The 18,108-nt window shown below is 53.0% G+C and overlaps 2 protein-coding genes across 2 annotated transcripts in view; one reads left to right on the plus strand and one right to left on the minus strand.

Moving 5' to 3' along the window:
- LOC122373786 overlaps nt 1–17,951 on the minus strand; it is a 39,787-nt gene extending 21,836 nt beyond the window's left edge. Inside the window, exons 1-11 of the mRNA XM_043352156.1 lie at nt 17,504–17,951; nt 16,901–17,066; nt 16,119–16,307; nt 15,602–15,778; nt 15,109–15,288; nt 14,598–14,734; nt 7,353–7,482; nt 6,540–6,656; nt 5,988–6,152; nt 5,489–5,656; nt 5,005–5,180 (exon numbers count right to left, since the gene is read on the minus strand). Coding sequence (XP_043208091.1) covers nt 5,005–5,180; nt 5,489–5,656; nt 5,988–6,152; nt 6,540–6,656; nt 7,353–7,482; nt 14,598–14,734; nt 15,109–15,288; nt 15,602–15,778; nt 16,119–16,307; nt 16,901–17,066; nt 17,504–17,685 — 1,787 coding nt within the window. The 5' untranslated portion in view covers nt 17,686–17,951. The remainder of the gene's footprint in view (nt 1–5,004; nt 5,181–5,488; nt 5,657–5,987; nt 6,153–6,539; nt 6,657–7,352; nt 7,483–14,597; nt 14,735–15,108; nt 15,289–15,601; nt 15,779–16,118; nt 16,308–16,900; nt 17,067–17,503) is intronic.
- On the plus strand, nt 13,014–13,974 carry LOC122373787. Its single transcript, XM_043352157.1, has one exon. It carries the CDS (start codon nt 13,062–13,064, stop codon nt 13,656–13,658), a length of 597 nt encoding a protein of 198 aa, XP_043208092.1. The 5' UTR covers nt 13,014–13,061; the 3' UTR covers nt 13,659–13,974.
- Nucleotides 17,952–18,108: the final 157 nt, after the last annotated feature.

Consider the following 18,108-nt stretch of genomic DNA (forward strand, 5'->3'; position numbering starts at 1 on the left):
GCCAGTACCGACTTACCGCGATCACCCGACTCGCATGCTTTGGTATTTAATGTTCACCCCCGTCCTGCAGCATCACACGTTTCTTCGCGGGACATTACTTAACCGGCGGCATACGTCTCCTCGCTGGGACGCCTGGGGTCCTAACCATCTCCGAAACTACCTACGTCGCTTATCGAATGTCATCCTGCGCTGATCACTCAATGGACCGATAGCGGACCTAACCTATCTTTTAAAACCGGGCGGGGTCACTAGGTCCCTCCGGGCTGCCTGCATCGTCTCCGTATAGCCACGGCTTTATGGGGCCCGCGCCGGCAACCGAACGGATTAGCCTTCGTCGGCTATGCACTCATCCTCAATAATCGATCCTCAACTCGCTCTCATCCCTTCCCTTCACTTCGCGACTTATTGCACGTATCCAGGGCTTACCCAAGCGAGGCCTACTATTTAAGTGGGGTCTATCCGAGCTGAGCTTCATTCAGGAAATCCGATTCCTTTACGTGTACAGTCTTCTTCCATTTCACTCGCTTCTCATCTCCCTCCTAACCCGTAGCCGCGTCGGTGGACTTCCCACGCACAGGGGCGTGACGTGCATTATCTGTCCCCTTGGAGTCCCTTATTCATCTTAGGTGCGGGTTGACTTTAGTGGGGAGGATTTACTGAGACTCTAGCTCGAACTAACAACTCGTCTTTCTCGTTCTCGTCCTCCACCGTCACCCTTTTTTTCAAAGTTAAGCCACCGACCAGTGCGGACCAGGCTGAGCGGAAATCCCTTAGTTGAGGCCGTTCTGGGTTGGAAAATGGGAACGTATGACCCGGCCAGTGCTGACCAGACGAGGATAAGCAGCTCCTGTGCGGACACTGTTAGGCAGGAGGATGAACAGCTCCTGTGCGGGCGCTGCGTTGGTCTTAGGACAGGAGGATAAGCAGCACCTGTGCGGGCGCTGTTAGGCAGGAGAATGAACAGCTCCTGTGCGGGCGCTGTTAGGCAGGAGGATGAACAGCTCCTGTGCGGGCGCTGTTAGGCAGGAGATTGAACAGCTCATGTGCGGGCGCTGTTAGGCAGGAGGATGAACAGCTCCTGTGCGGGCGCCGTTAGGCAGGAGAATGAACAGCTCCTGTGCGGGCGCTGTTAGGCTGGAGAATGAACAGCTCCTGTGCGGGCGCTGTCAGGCAGGAGAATGAACAGCTCCTGTGCGGGCGCTGTTAGGCAGGAGAATGGACAGCTCCTGTGCGGGCGCTGTTAGGCAGGAGGATGAACAGCTCCTGTGCGGGCGCTGTTAGGCAGGAGGATGAACAGCTCCTGTGCGGGCGCTGTTAGGCAGGAGGATGAACAGCTCCTGTGCGGGCGCTGTTAGGCAGGAGAATGAACAGCTCCTGTGCGGGCGCTGTTAGGCAGGAGAATGAACAGCTCCTGTGCGGGCGCTGTTAGGCAAGAGGATGAACAGCTCCTGTGCGGGCGCTGTTGGGCAGGAGAATGAACAGCTCCTGTGCGGGCGCTGTTAGGCAGGAGGATGAACAGCTCCTGTGCGGGCGCTGCGTTGGTCTTAGGACAGGAGGATAAGCAGCACCTGTGCGGGCGCTGTTAGGCAGGAGAATGAACAGCTCCTGTGCGGGCGCTGTTAGGCAGGAGAATAACCGGCCAGCACTGAACAGACGACAATAAGGGGTGGAATCGGTTCGGATGTTTGAGGCCAGCCTGGCCACTCCCGTGGTCTCCGAAACGTGTATAGTTCTGGTCGTCCCGTACGCTGTACTACCAAACCACTGAGCCAATCACTGACGGCCGCGCCGGCCGGCTCCACCCACCTTGAGATGGATCGGGCCCAACGGGCTCGATAAACTACCTGGGCCCTATCGGATTTGGATGTCCCTTGAGAACCAGGCAGACGAGAAGAAGAACTGTTCTGTTACCAAATACTATGGCGAATTGGATACCTCGAAACCACTTCCTCTCCCGCAACGACTTCCTCTCCGGCTGTGTAGATGGCATATGGTCTGTGACATTTTACTCTCCGGTCCTTTCCTTTCACCACTCCTTACACTCGTATTACAATATGTACAAGTCCCATTTATTGACATCTTCCTGACACAATGCTTTAAAATCCTGTACATGTCAAACTTGGAAAAGAACGTTCCGTGACCAATGACCAGGCCGTCCGGCAAGTGAGCCTCACACGCTGCGCGGTGCGGTACAAAGTCGCCTAGCCCCTTTCCGACTCACCATGGTACATAATCCCCTCCGTCCGTCTTGATCACCACGGAGCACCAGACGAGGGTTCACTCCACGTCGGCACGCGTCTCGCACCACGCCCATAGTTAAATAATTGGCCGAAATCGGATTGTTAAATCAGGCTACCTAGACTGAAAGTTCTCAAAATAAATTGAATTACCTAAACTGAATGGCGCCTTAATCACCCCGGGGCGCCGGACGAGGGTCCACTCCACGTCGGCACGCGTCTCGCACCACGCCCATAGTTAACTAGTTGTCCGAAATCGGATTGTTAAATTAAGCTACCTAGACTGAAGGTTCTCAAATAAACTGAACTACCTAAACTGAATGGCCTAAATTATTGCGCAACGACACCAAAAAAAAGGAAACATAATGTGGCTCACATAGCAGTAAAAAAAGGGGGGGGGGGTGATTATTTGAAGGATTTAGGGACTAGGTGCGTGCCCGTGATCACCATGACCTTACTTGAGATGGAGTCGCTGACATGATGGCCGTGTCCGTCCAGCGCCCCGCCAGGCGGCCGGAGCCGCCGCCGGCGCCGTGATGCCAGCCGCTGGTGTCTCGTGGGCTGTCCACGATGTCAAATGTGAGCCGAGAGCGAAGAGCGGCGTCGAATGCGTCGTCCGAGGGAGTGCCAGAGAGCCCGTTCCAGTTCCGTTTCATCAACTTATACTTCTGATGACGTCATACTTCAGAGGGCCGGGCAGCATCACCTTGTCCAATCTCCGTCCTCCATTCTCAGAAGCTGCACTCGGCTCCGCCCTCGAAAGTTCGTGATTTGCTGACAAAGTTCGGTTCCCCTCCGGCCATGGCAGTCGCACCCTTTCACGCAGCGACCGGGTGGAATTCGCCGCCGGCGCTCACGGCGCCTGAGGCGCCAGGTGGCGGGCCTGGCCCTCTGCTCCCCTTGTTTTGAAGTCAGGTCCGGCCAGATGTCCTATATTTTGTCGTTGGCGACCGAGTTCCATTTCATCCTGTTTTCGTACAACCCGGGTCGGTCTCCGCTCCCCTTTCTTGTTTTGGTTCAAATCAGGGCCGGTCTGCACTCCCCTCTCCTTGTTCTCTGGCGGGGTGCCGAGCGTGGGACAGAGTCTTGTTTTCCAAAGGCTAAACTGATTAATGGCTCGAGGCTGGCAGAATGGCGCGTTTCGGTATGCTATTTGTTGGCTTCAGATCCGGGTTCTCATGAAGTGGGGTGGTCATCTATAGAGGACCCCTGTTTGTCAGAGCCTACTGCGCCGTCTGTGTGGACGCCAGCTGGGACGGAGAGAGGGTATCACAGCCGATTTAGCCGGCTGACCGTGTCTGTGCGGCGCTCGCAGATGGCCGTGTTTCAGCTTGTGGCACAGCTTGCAGTTCAGCATGAAAGATGAAAAAAAATGTAACGCATCTGCGTTACAGAATGAATCACAATATTGACATTCCCGAGTCTGGAATCGGCGTCGTGAAGATTTTGGCGACTGCGACTCGGACTCTGGCCTGAACTGCACCCTTCAACCGAGTCTGACCTCACAGGCATTCTCAGAAAGGTACCCCCATTTTTTCCCGACTCCAAAATCTCATCGGATATGTATCGATCTCAGGGGGTGCCCGGTCCGAGGTTGGGGGGGGGGGGGCAAGCTGCCCCGCTTGCCCCCCCGTGGCGACGCTAATGCCAAAAGCAATCCATTGAACCGCGGTATTGGCTACCCGTGGATCTGCGCCAGACACTTCAAGGCTTCAGCAATCAGCATGGCTCCCATCAGGCGCAATATAACTATTACTAACGAGTGCTGACAGCCAGATGTAATCGACTCGCATTTAGAACGCCCCAGTAAGTCACAGTGGAACACAATCACCCTTCACTGAAAACACAATCACTTTTCACCAGTACGTGCCGCAGAGCCATTAGTTGCATATCTAACGATGCATGTGACTTGTGCCACTTGAGGCGGCAATGGGCTCCCGGCATCTGCTGAAATAAATGAGCCACTTATGTGGCTGTCTGAAATGTCGCACGACCGCACGATGGATGCTGTCGGACGTCGCAAATAAAATAAGCACAGCTCATCACATTGTCCATGCTGCAGCCGTTTAATGCTCCGCGGGCGTTGCCGTATATAACGCCGGCTTCCTAACACGTGTCAGGTCGCAACTGTGATAGGCGAATAAAGGGTGCCCTCATAACTCGCGTACGATTGTATCGGAAGGTCATAAATGTCCCATCAACATGCGCCATTGTGGCGTAATGGCCTGCACAGGCCTGCGCTGGGGGAGAACATCAAAGATGCACATGACTCAACAGTCGGAGAAAGATAGTCTGGAGACGAAACCGGAGACAGGCTGACAGACAGGGTCAAAGAAGGAGGGACACGAGTGTATGAAACAGAAACGGAATCAGAGACGTAAACACGGAACCGGAGACGGAACGGAGGGGTGGAAGACAATGCTGGAGAGAATAGGCAGAGTGGAACGAGGACAGACCAAGCAATGAAGAAAACAGAAACAGTCCCTAGCAATGTCCTGTTCCGTCGCACAACAATGGCTTGGCGTTGCGATAAAATATGATATGTGGCTGTTCACAGTTAAGTCACCGCCCATTGCGCTGTGCTGGGACGGGGGTGGTTTATGACTGTTCATAGTTGAAGTCCCTGAGGACTCAAAACTACGAGTATGCCATGTGCAATTGTGCATAATTATCTCATCTACGATTCCTCTCTGTCTGCTGGTTAGGTGTCTCCAGAATGTCTGATGGTGGTCCCTGACGTCCCTCAGCCTGACGCCCCGTCACCCACCTTTCCGTCAACCCATCAGCCTTGCTGTAAAAGAGCGCCTTGAGCTTCTTCAGCTTGTCCAGCAGGAAGTCGCCGAGGTCCTGTTCCAGGGTCCTCCGCTCCCAGGAGAGGAACCAGCGAATGTTGGCGGCGGACAGGGACTGCAGCTCGGTGAGCTCAGAGGGTAGCAGCAGCACCTGCCGCGATCACATAGTTAGAAGGGCGTCCTCCGGGTCAGCCCGACTCTTGTCCATATGATCAGAAATGGTGACACTTACAACGGATCGTGGAGCGTTTCTTTAACCAAGAGCGTGAGAGCTGTTTGTATGCATGTTTGACGTTTGTCTGTCTGTCACTCACTCGGCGGCAGGCGCCCATCAGCCGGTGGCAGTTCTATGGTCGCTCTGCGTCTGTGTCTGTGCTTGTCTCTCTGTCTCTGTGTTTGTCTGTCATTCTGTCTGTCAGTCAGTCCCTCTGTCTGTCTGTCTGTCCGTATGTCACTCACACGTCGGCAGGCGCCCATCAGTCGGTGACAGTCCTCTGGCGGCTCCTCGGGCGGCGGCTCCGGCGAGGTTATTGTGGCCTCCAGTTTCTCTGCTACGTTAGCCTGAACCAGCAGCGTCTCCGACTCCAGGCGCTCGCTGTGAGCCAGCAGCAGCTGCAGCCGCCGCTCCTGAACAAAGATACGGCTTTATGTGAGTTGCGATTTGCAAACGTAGCCGAAGCTTCATGACAGGAAACTGATGCAGATGGTGATTAAAATCCCAACAGATAAGCCTAAATGGACAAAAAGGACTCAGTTTGTAAATATTTATCTTTCTTTATATCGTGTTTTCGTCAATAAACTGCTAACAAAACAGTTGAATTGAATCAATATTCGGGAACGGTCAGTCGCTGGAAAGCAAAAATGCCGCGTGATTCTTTCTTAACAGAATCCCTGAGACCATCACTCTTTCGGAGCGCGTGCACTGCGTTAGCTATCCCGCCGTTGGTCGGTGTCTGACCTGGAACTGTTCGTATGTGGGCAGGAAGGCGGCCATCTGCTTGGCCAGCGCCTGCTGAATCTGGTGCACCTTGGCGACCTTGCTCTCCTCCAGCATGCTGGCCACCGACTTCTGGATCTTCTGCTCGAGCTGCGCCTCCTTGGCGGCCTGCTGGGAGTCCACCGCCTGCCGACGGCGTGTCAAGTGTAAGTATTTACAAGGGGGTTCGGGGTACTTACGCCGTATATTTATGGACGGGAACGTTCACTCGCATCCCCAGTGGAGCATTTTTACTTACGTCTACGAACCTAAATAAAAACGGCAATTCTTGAGTGTTTAATAAACTGAAATAAACTTTTCTGTGCGAGTATTGTGCTTTTTTTTGCTTAGTTTAAATGTTAAACTTTCCTAGCTTACCTCCGGCCGATTTCAGAACGACTCATTTACGGCCCTTTTAGGCACACCTCTGCCCAATGCCCACATCAACCCAAAATAAGTAAGTACTCCCTTTAATATCCATGCTCATTGCTCAACATCCTCGCCCTCTTCTGATTTTATCCGCCCGTGTCCCACCTGCAGTTGAATCTCGAGTTTCTTGGCGTATCGGACCCTCTCGGCCAGGTGTAGGGAGAACACCTCGCACGAGGAGGCGATGTAGTTGTACAGGTGGTCCACCTGACCAGGCGCAGCCTGTCGCACACCGGAGATTGTCACAGGTCAGCGGGATGTTCGGTTGCAGAGGTTAGAGGATCACGATCGGCGTCTAGCGCGACACGGTTCAAAGAGTCGGCTGGCTGGTCAAACCGTAACGATCACAAACATTCATCGCTGTGTAGCTAATGCGGGATTTTCGGGTTTTAGAAAGCTTTTTGCGCCACAGTTCCTCCCTATCCCCTGCTTATGACACAACTTTAAGTGTTTTGTATATTTTATTCAGTAATGAGGTAGTCGCTTATTGTGGTTGAATGTCTCCATGCCTGCATCACATATTATTCAAACATGGGCTCAAAATCCCAAACAGCCGACACCAAAATTATAAAAAAAATGTTCAGGATTCAGTAAAAGTTGTTCCCGCTGCCCCGCAGAACCTTTCTTAAAAAATTCACGATAGAACGTATACAAAGGAAACGTATAAAAAGAAGATAGCCTTTTGTTTATAGGTACACTAGTGCCTATTAACAAAAAGCTGAAAACCTCCGTCACATAAGTGCAGTGCACTTAACATCCCGCCACTTGTGCTAACCCTTCGTTCTTTTGTTCTCCGGCCTACCACACCTCACGTCAGCCGTCAATTTCCGTCTAATTGAACTCCATGCGGCGCTCCGCTGTCCCCGGCGGCGGCAGCTCCTCCGGCCCTCTCTCCCTCTCGCTCTCTCCCTCCCTCACCTTGACCACCTGGCTCCAGCGCTCCTGGGCGGCGGTGACGTTGTTCTCGACCTTGCTACGGATGGGACCGAACATGGTGGCCGTGTGGTGGTCGGCCAGCGACTCCCACTGCTCCACGTCGGTCACCTCTCTGACAGAGCAGACCAACATAAGTAACCGGTTAAAGTCAGTCATCTCTCCGACAGAACGGGTTGATGACAGTCACCTCTCTGACAATAGACAAACGTCAGTTACCTCTCTGACAATGGGCCCACGTCAGTCACCGGTTAATATGGGCACACGTCAGTTACCTCTCTGACAATAGACAAACGTCAGTTACTTCTCTGGCAATAGACAACCGTCAGTCACCTCTCTGACAGAGAAGAGCAACATAAGTAGGTAACCGGTTTAAGTCAGTCATCTCTCTGGCAGAACAGGTTAAAGTCAGTCACCTGTGGCAATAGGCATACGCCAATTACCCCGCTTATAGAACGGTTTAATTTGTGTCAGTTCTCTGACAATAGACAAACGTCAATTACCGGTCAACATCAGGAACTGATACCCGTCAGTCACCTCTCTGTCCGGACGGATTCGCGTCAGTCAGGCTCAGCCCTCTGATAGAACAGACTTTAAGTCTATAACACATCAGTAATCAGTCACATCTCATGTGATGCCACACAAGGACGGAATATGGCATTGCAGGAGCATGATGGGGAACATGCAAATTACCGTATGGCGTCTGGTTTAAATGACTGTGGTGCATGGGTTTCTGCTTTCTCAACTGTTTCGCATTGGCCCTCTGTGCTCTATGATCTATCCGACGTCCGTTCACTCTCTTCTGTCAAATTCTTTAGCAATATGTATGTCCCGTGTGATAAGTCGTACCTTTGCGTCCCGTCTGTCTATATGTGCTCTCAGCTCGTCTTCCTTATTCCATTACCGTCTATCAGTACCTACTCTCTCCTCCGCTTCTCGTCAACACTGTTTATGCTGCTGCAAACGCACACGCCTGTCCTTGAAACCCGAGTCGTGCGGCGTAATTGAGTCGAGATAGGTTGCTTCTAATGAAGCTCTCCGCATACATCAGCCAGCGCATTTACTACTCTATTGATCTCGAAGCGTGCACCAATGCCATTCTGAAAGGCCACCCGACGTCGGTTCTGCCGCCGCCGGTACTGAATGTCCGTAATAATCAGAGCCCCGAGGTGTACTGTCGCCGGGCGCCGATGAGATATCGCGGGCCGGGAAGCACCAAAGGACTCGAGGTCGTTCGACCAGTCTGGAGCAGGTAGGGGCAGGGCGGAAGCAGTGGGAGGGAGGGGCAGTTGGACCCCCGCCGGCGCCGGGCGGAGGACACGGGGAGGGGAGGGAGGGGAGGGGTCAGTTCTCAGAGCTGCGGCTTGGAATGTCGCCAGCAGCCGCGCCCATGGAAAGGAACTGTAGATGACAGAAAGGTAAATGAGAAGTTGAAAAGGAAGAGAAAAGTCTAGAGGCGCGAAAGAGAGGAAGAGATGAGGGAGAAGAGGAGACGAAATGAGTGAAGATGCGATCTAAAGAGAGGAAATTATGAAAAGAGGAGAGAAGAAAAGCAAAAGATGCTGTTGAAATGACAGATGACAAAGCTCGTACTCGATACCAGAAGGCTTTCCGCAGACGGCGGGACAGATCGTCTGATCCTGACACAGCGCCAACAGGGCGAGAGAAGAGGGAGACGACACAGCAGGCGACAACTTGTCCACCAAGGACCACGCCCTGTCACCGAGGGTTGGAACCGGTCCTCCGTCTTGAAGGACTGAACGGTCGCGCAGTAGACCCCGCCCGAAGGTCGAAAATGCCTTATGTGCGGCTGAGATGAAACCAGAAAAGGATTACCAGGGAATGACGAATGTGCTCCAGATGCTTATAGTAGACTCGTTAAACTCGTTATTTTCTGCACTAGAAACCCCCGTGACGACTGCTGCAGCTGTTACGCTGGACTAGGCGTTATCAGCATCACATCGGCCGTTATCTGCTCACAGGGCCGTCTCGACCCTGAAGATGCAGTGTGGGGGATGCACCACAAGGTCGCGGGGCTGGCCTGGAACCCGGGTAGCACGTAATTGATCCGCAGCAGGTGGCACACAAAACAAACGGCAATCGATGGTAGCTAATATGTTGCGCAATAAATGACATCTTGTGTAAGTAAACACGGTCCATGATGTAGGATTGTGTCCAATTTGTTAAGAACGCATCTAAGCGCATTGGAAACGTATTTGTTTTCCCCTCTTACTTTCATCATACCGTTAAATTTTGCATTTTCCCCATTGCAAACGCCTGGCAAAAAGACGGTCGAGACTCGAGATGCTCAGGTAGGTACACTCGGGGGCAGATTGATGTTCCACAACTCTTTATCCACCGGGTTCCTATGGCTCAGCATTGGCAGCAGTCGCCTGGTACCGGTAGACTGTGCCGCTTCACTTACTTGTCAAGCGGCACAGCCTACCCACCTGTATGACACCGGTCTGGGTCGGTGGCTGGAAGGCGATGTGGGCCGCCTGTGACGTCAGCGCAGCGGTGAGGGCCGAGCCCGGAGGCATGGCTCGGGTCGGCGCGGCGCGGCGGCTGGCGAGGACTGGGGAGTGAGGTGGGGTGGGAGCACGGACATCGCGTGGCTGAGCGAGTGTAGTTAACTTTCGCATCTCAAGGCGCCAATTGTTCTATCTAACAATTGCGCTAAAGCAGTTGTTAAAATGTCCTATCCCCAAGACAGCGCCTATCATCATACTTGCAATGCACATTACGACACATTTAAGTGTGGCAATGGGACAGCCGATAGAACTTATGTCACACGTGCATCGAGGTGCGGAGCTATATTTCGTATAACATATTAGTATTAAGGCCTTGATTGAGCAGATTGGTGTCTATTGTTTCGCACGGCAATCGTCCAGAGACGTGGGAACTGGGAGCTATGAGTAGTGCCGCAGCCAACGCTCCAATTTAAAGCGATTATTACTGTTGCTCTAATATGTGGTCGCAGCCTCCAATAGCAAACCGTTCCAACTGGAGCCAAAAAGTCGGCCACTCAGGGGGGTTCGAACCGGGCTTCTCCCACCGGCCAATTCACGACACGAGCGTTCATCCACTGAGCTACCGAGAATGGTCTTCGTCCGCGCAAAACAAAATGACATTCACCCGCTGACCGCCAATGACAGTATTGTGACATTTGATCGCGTTTGACCGCGGCGGGTGGTCGCTGGTTTCGGCAGCTCAGTGGATACACGCTAGCGTCGTGGGGTGACCGGTTGGAGAAACCCGGTTCGAACCGTCCCGGGTGCGCGACTTATTTGTTCCTAGATGGAACGGTTTGCTATTGGTGGCTGCGACCACACATTAGAGGAACATAAGAGTTGCTTTGGGACGCCGCGCTATCCAAAAACCCCAGTTCCCACGTCTCTGGACGATTGCTGTGCGAAATAATAGACACCAATGAGCTCAATCAAGGCCTTAATACATATCTGTTAAAAACAATGTAGCTCCGCAACTCGATGCACGTGTGATATAAATTCTATCGGCTGTCCCAATGTTACGTTTAAAGGTAGTGTGCCAGCTTTCTTGGACCGTATGGAGTTAATGGCCCAGATAAGGAGAACCGGATTTTTAGAACTTATCCATACCTTCAAAACTCATGGAAACGTCTTAAATTCTTCAAATTTTGAGTACCCCAGTGCGAAATTCGCCCCGACGGGTTGTCGGTCGTACCCCAACCACATTTCACACCACTATGAACAATAAATGCACACACTGAAATCGCTATTACCGATATGCTCATCCAATCAAGTTTCGATAAACCCGTTCATCATCAGCTCCTGCGGTTTCGAACACGCCTGTTAGTTGGCTTCTGATGCTCGTCGAGGTCGGAATTTCCAAATACGCGTGGTGCGTCGGGCCGCGCGCTCTGACTTCGGCCAAGAAAAATGCGTCAGCTGATCATTGTCATTTCTGCCACTTACGTGTGGTGAAATGGGGTCATAACTTATAAGACGGCTTTTTCATATCAATTATTTTACATAAAATCATATTTCAAACCATAAATAATGTTCGACAGCCAAATAAAAGAAACAATACCAATACTACAGTTTAAGGCTCGACATTGTGTTGTCTACGATTAGACAGCTGATAACTCATTCCCGTACGTCGTATGGTCGTAACACTATAATGACCTTTGCTTATTGTCACAAGTGCGCCGCATTCGCGATTGTTGCCCGACGCCTGTTTGCAGGTGAGCCCACTACAGTTGTTATACATATCTAAAAACCGATAAACTTTTAGGCGAAAAAGGCACTATTCCAGGCCCATTTTTGATTTTTTTTGCGATATTAGGTAAAAACAGAAGCTTCTTATCCTAGGAAAAATAAAATGGGAAATCTTTCAAAGGTGGCACACTACCTTTAAGTGTGTCGTAATGTGCATGGCAAGTATGATGATAGGCGCTGTCTTGGGGATAGGACATTTTAACAACTGCTTTAGCACAATTGTTGGGTAGAATAATTGGCGCCTTGAGACGCGAAAGTTAACTACACTCGCTCAGCCGCGCGATGGTCCGTGCTCCCACCCCACCTCACTCCCCAGCCCTCGCCAGCCGCCGCGCCGCGCCGACCCGAGCCATGCCTCCGGGCTCGGCCCTCACCGCTGCGCTGACGTCACAGGCGGCCCAGATCGCCTTCCAGCCACCGACCCAGACCGGTGGCATACGGTGTGGGTAGGCTGTGCCGCTTGACAAGTAAGTGAAGCGGCACAGTCTACCGGTACCAGGCGGCTGCTGCCAATGCTGAGCCATAGGAGCCCGGTGGATAAGGAGTTGTGGAACATCAATCTGCCCCCGAGTGTACTACTGCCATTGGATTTGGACCAAAAGAACAACAGAATACACATTAGACATGCATTTGACAAATTATATGGAACAGGCAAGTCCGTTTCAATGAATCATTTGAAGATGATAAGTTGTCTTCGTTATGCAGAAAATACTGCGACACTATCACAGATGCCTACCGGGCGGAGATCGGCCTTAGTTTACGGCGTCATTCATCAAACATTCGATCGATAAGAACGCTTTAATGGGATTTATGGCGTGCAATGAACTAGGACTCGTTGCCTGCTTCCAGCCGGTAGGTGATGAATGAATGTAAATAACATAAATCTGCCACATAAGGGGTGTTGCAAGGAGGTCCGCTGTAATTGCTCCAATAATTTTTCTCGGACATATGAACTGTTTTGACTATTAATCTTTGAATGGCGATAAAGCGAAATCTAGCCGCACGAACACGTCGTTATGTAGGATAATAAGACAGCATGCCGTTTTAATAGGCGCCACTAAGTGGCTGACATGCATTCCATGACAGCAATGAAAAAGCGTGCTGGAGCGAGAGACCTACAGCCGAATTCATCGGTGCAAACATTCGATGGTCGATGTTTTCAAGAGGCGGCCGCACCAAGTCCTACGTCATGAAGGCAGCCGCTGCTCGGCCGGTGCGGCTGGCCGCCAGCCGGCGTCATCCCGTCACGGTCCGTCCGTCTGCTCTGGTTCCTCCGTCACCGGCGACCGGTGGCGGCACGTGAGACCGGCCCGGCGGCCCGCGGACCCGTCCGAAGGCCGCCGCCGCCGCCGCCGGGCGCGCGGGCCCCGCTACATAAGACGGCGCGCGCCGGCCGTCGGCATCACTCGACACCCGTCCTCCTACAGCCGCCGTCAGGATGTACAGACTTCTGGTAGTGTGCAGCCTGGCTGTGGCGTGCGCCGCGGCGCCCCAGCAGCGCGGCCTCTTCTCGGGCGACCCGGCCACGGCCGCCATCCTGGCCGAGACCCGCCAGGTGCGGCTGGACGGCAGCTCAGACGTGGCCTACGCCCAGGAGGACGGCGTGCTCTTCAAGGAGACCACCAGCGACGACGGCGAGCGCCGCGGCTCGTACGAGTTCATCGGCGACGACGGTCAGCTGTACCGCGTCGAGTACACGGCCGGCGCTGGTGGCTTCAAGGTGATCAGCAGCACGCACGTGGACGCCACTCCGGACCTGCCCAGCGGCCCGGAGCAGTATTACGAGCCGTCCCCGGTGCCGGCGCCCACACAGGTGCGTCAGCCGGTCCGTCAGCCGGTGCGCCAGCCGGTGCGCCAGCAGGTGCGCCAGCCCGTCACCTCGGCGTTCGAGATCAACTACAACCCGGCACGACAGGCGATCCCCGCCACCACCACCACCACGGAGAGCACCGTGCGTAAGAACTTCCACACCGGCAATGTGGCGCTGTCCCAGGACGGCCAGGGCTACGTCTACAGCTACACCCACACCGGCTGAGCTGGCCGTCTGACGGGGTGCCAGCCGTCTGCTAGTCGAAGTTCGCCGAGCTGCTCCCGTCCAACAGCGGTCCCCTGTCTCATCTCATCACGTGCCTCCTTAGGGCCACTTCCGTCCGAAACTTCTGTTATCTGTCATCATGAAGTCATACGTTGGCTGTGGATATGTCCCACTTGACTGATATTGCTTACGCTTATCCAAGAGGTCTTGAGGAATCACTGGGCGGTTACCATCTTCGCAACTGTTCTGTCTCATGTCCATGCAAACGTGAAGTGTTTATCATGTGCAATAAACCAGAAAATCCCGATAACAGTAACAAAGTGTTTGATTTAAACGGAAAAGGAAGGGGAAAAAGAGGGATAAAGAGAAGGCAAAAATAGGTCCTCCTCCCTATCCAAGTTCTCTCCTCTGAGTAGTAAAGTAATCTTGCTCTCCTCTATCCCCGTTGGTGATAGCTGACGGACCTGATGCCGTGGTCGTGACTTGTCCCAACCAGACAACTCACTGATCAGTCACCCACGCACATTTCCAACCACATAATACAACTGACCTGAGATAATCCCTCGACCTATCCTCACAGTTACCAGCCCACTGACCTGAGGTCGTCCCCTGTCCGACTTTATCCGGCCGACTGACCTAAGGTCGTCTTCGACCTTCCCAGCCCACTTACTTGAGGTCGTCTCAGCCCACTAGCCTGAGGTTGCATCCGACCTTATCCACCCGACTAACCTGAGGTCGTCTACGACCTTATCCAACCGAATGGCCTGAGGTCATCTCTTATCCGACCTTACCCAGCCAACTGACCTGAGATCTTCCATCCGACCTTACCCAGCCGAGTGACCTGAGGTCTCCTACTCGACCTTACCCAGCAGACTGATCTCAGATCATCTGACTTCTGAGCCAACTGACCTGAGGTCATCTCCGCTCCGCCCGACTGACCTGTGCACCAGGTCGTCTCCGACCTTGTCGAGCTGCTCGTACCAGGCGTTCTCCAGGTCGAGGTACAGTCGCCGGTACGACTTGCAGTGCGCCGTCACCATGGTGCTCATAGAGTTCAGGATCTCGTACGCCTGGTCCTGTCGCACACACAGACCCAGGTGGTAATGGCGGCTGAAATGGCATGTAGTTATCTGATCCTTCCGACTCGGAGATGACCCGGCTCGTTGGTAGATTGACACCGGCCTGTCATTCGTCAGCATGCCTGCTACTGACCTTTGAAACGCTAACTTATATGCAACTGGCCTGCTATTGTCATTCGTCTACCGTCTCATTGGCAATTAGTTATCCGACCTACCACTCGCTGGTGATATGCTACCGACGTGCTATTCCTTCACGGACCTATCTATGATTCGTCGGTAACGTTTAATCGACATTTTATTCGTCCATCTACCGGCTTATACACCCCCGACTTATCTTTTGCCACTCGCCCATTTGTCATTCTCCTACGAACCTGCCACTCATCCACCGACTCGTCGGTGACGTGTTTGAGGAACAGGTCTGGCAGTCCGGTCACGTGCTCCCGGTAGTGTTGCCACACGGTGTCCATGCACGTCTCCAGCTCTGCCAGAGACGCCTCCACGTGACTCTCCACGGCGGCCGCCCGCAGGTACTCGGAGAGACGCTTCTCCGCCTGCCCGGAACGCAGGAGAGGTGAGGGGGAGCTAGGAGTTCGGGATAATAACATGGACATTGTAATTAAATGTTCGGTTTCGGAATGTGAAGGTTTGGTGAAGATTTCAAAGTTCTAGCAATGGCACAAATTGTAATGACCGTATAAATGAAAATCAATTGGCAGGAAGTACCTAAAGCATGGTCAATCGCCTTGCTCGTTATATGTGTGCGCCAGCCTCTCGGGGCTCTCACGCCCGCATTACGAGCACCCTGGGCAGCGGGCACACTGACTGAGAGCGCCCTGGAAGCTCCATAGACACCTTACCACTCACCTGCAGTATATTGAGCGTCCGCCAGGCGTCCCGGCGCACCTTCCACAGGTTCTTGAGCTTCTGCTTAGCCTCCACCTCAGCAGTGAGCCGGTTGAAGCGGAGCTCGGCGTACTGGCGCAGGTTACTGAGGATCATCTCGTTGAGCGCCACCGCCTCCAGCTCCAGCTGCTCCTCTACCTGAGGAGAGGAGAGGATCGTTCACGTCGCCGTGAGGTGAGACTGAATGGCAGGTAAGAGTGACTTCTGCGAGAAAAGCGGGCTGGCTCACGTTTTGATACATGGCACGCAAGCTGTTTTATTTTACCCGACTTTGTCCCAACTATTGTTCGGTGCGATTGGAACCCACTACGAGTAGATGCGTTTCTACATTTTCTCACTTTTTTTTGTTTTGTTGGGTTAGGCCCTTTCGGTCCAATGAGACCATTTCAGAGCCGGGAGGATAATAGGATATAGGGGGAGACATTGGTCTGGGCAGGCACCCTAGTGAGTCGCCGGGGCTGAGCCCGTATTTTCTCACCTCGGCAGGCATCTTGTGAAACGCCCTGGTCAGGAGCGGATGGTACTTTTTGAACACGTCCCGGAGGCGCGCCGTGCGCTCCGCCTCTAGCGACATCTGTCGGCTGAAGCAGTCAGCTATGATCTCCTGCCTTGCCCGGTAGATAGCGTGCAGGTCTTCCATCAGGGTGGTGAAGTCTGCCGCCGAGTACTGCCGAAAGAGATCGGACCGGTTCGTTAGAGATGGACAGATCATATCACAGATCGGTGTTCTTTGACTAGCCGCCGGCCCAGCAACGGCACAAATAGATACGGTAATCGGGAGCATCAAGAAACGACTTCTGGGAACTCATTTACAATTACATCAGCGATAATCAGGTCGAACAGTGAGTTAGATCAGGCACAAATTTATTGAAGAACCAGCAATGAAACGGTTCGTAATCAGGTCTAATTTGATATTTGATTCTCGATATGTGCTTCGACTTCGAGTATTTCGAAGTCAAAGTATATACCTACTGAGAATCAAATAAAGAATTAACAGATCACAAACATCAGAAATGAACGACCGCGGTCCGAAGTTCATGAGCAGAGGGGAAATAAGAGCTGCCCCTCGCGGCTCCTTGCACGGATAGATTCACTATTGGAAAACTTGCAAGTCATCGGCTGCACAGATCCTGCTCAGTCCGATATCAACCGGTGTTGTAAATACCAAATCGTACCCAGCTGTCGCTGTCCCTCGATATATCCCTGCATGCCCTCGATATATCTATCCCCTTGCTGTGTTGTACCGTGTCCGTATCGTACCGTGTTGAAGTGCTGCGGCTCGATCCGGCGTTTCCAGCGGACCAGATCGTCCTCGCCGTACCCCAGCAGTTTGGTCATCCGCCGCGCCTCCTCCACTGCCACCTGTTCGATGCGCGACTCGACCAGGCGCATCTCACGACGACGCTCCTGTTCTAGACGTACGAACCTGGTCGGGGGAGGAGGGGAGGGGAAGGTCACGGAGTGGAGGGGTCACAGGAGGGGGAATGGGGAGGTCGGGTTGGGTGGTTGGTTACACTGGCCAGGCCGGGGAAAGATCAGGTGGGTTGGGCATATATAAAACTTTGCCAACAAGCCCATCAAGCATGTCGATGATTTGTGGACGAGTTGGACTGGACTTCTGGCTCCGTAAAAAAATCTCACTTGATCGGATCCCCTTCTGGCTACAGCATAAACCTGACGCATCCAGTGAGGTCCTCGATAGGGCACGTCCTCGACAGATTTGAAAATACGACAAACGTCCTATAAACAGAGGCGGAGCTCTAGATAGCATTTTATACATGAAATAAAAAAGCACGCCTTTACGGCCCACAATAATCAGTACTCACTGAATCATCCGTTCCCGCTCGCTCCGACACCACTGACCTCTGTTTTCGGATGATGGCCACCCGTCCGACCACGCCGCCGCCGTCGTCGGCAGCGGCTCTGAGGTCCGACGAGGAGACGGCCCGCGGACCGGAGGCGGTGACCTGACCCGGGTCAGAGGGGTCACCGACCACCGGCAGGCCACGCACCTCCCAAACGTCCTCCAGCGGGCGCACAGACATGGTGTGCGGCGCCCGGGAGTGGAGGAGCGGTACTAGAGGAGAGGAGGCGACATCTCCTGTGGCGAGATAGAGAGAGGTAGTGATTCGGCTGGCGGCAAGGTGGAGATTACAGGTGAATATTGACGGTTACTGGATTTCTAACAAAATATAGTGTGGGAAACATACATTACAGTACATCATGCAGAAAATAGAGTACTTTTCTCGATATGAAAACAGAAAATACGTCACAGTGTTTTATGCGTCAAAAATAAAATGTCTCAGATGCGCTAGAAAAAAAGCAAAAAGTCAAAATATCGAATCTCGTGACAAAGCGCCGATTACGCCTTCGCTGAGGTTCGTTACATAGCATTCAGTGAGAATACAAAGGAACAAAATGGTGGTTTTGGTGGCGGTGAAGTGAAAACATGGGCCGTATTATAGGAC

The sequence above is a fragment of the Amphibalanus amphitrite genome, unplaced genomic scaffold, assembly GCF_019059575.1.
Source record: "Amphibalanus amphitrite isolate SeventyFive unplaced genomic scaffold, NRLGWU_Aamphi_draft 001551F_arrow, whole genome shotgun sequence".
In the NCBI taxonomy this organism is placed as follows: domain Eukaryota; kingdom Metazoa; phylum Arthropoda; class Thecostraca; order Balanomorpha; family Balanidae; genus Amphibalanus; species Amphibalanus amphitrite.

Excerpts from the sequence above, each read along its gene's own strand:
- LOC122373787 (XM_043352157.1), top strand. The coding sequence starts at position 13,062 with ATGTACAGACTTCTGGTAGTGTGCAGCCTGGCTGTGGCGTGCGCCGCG.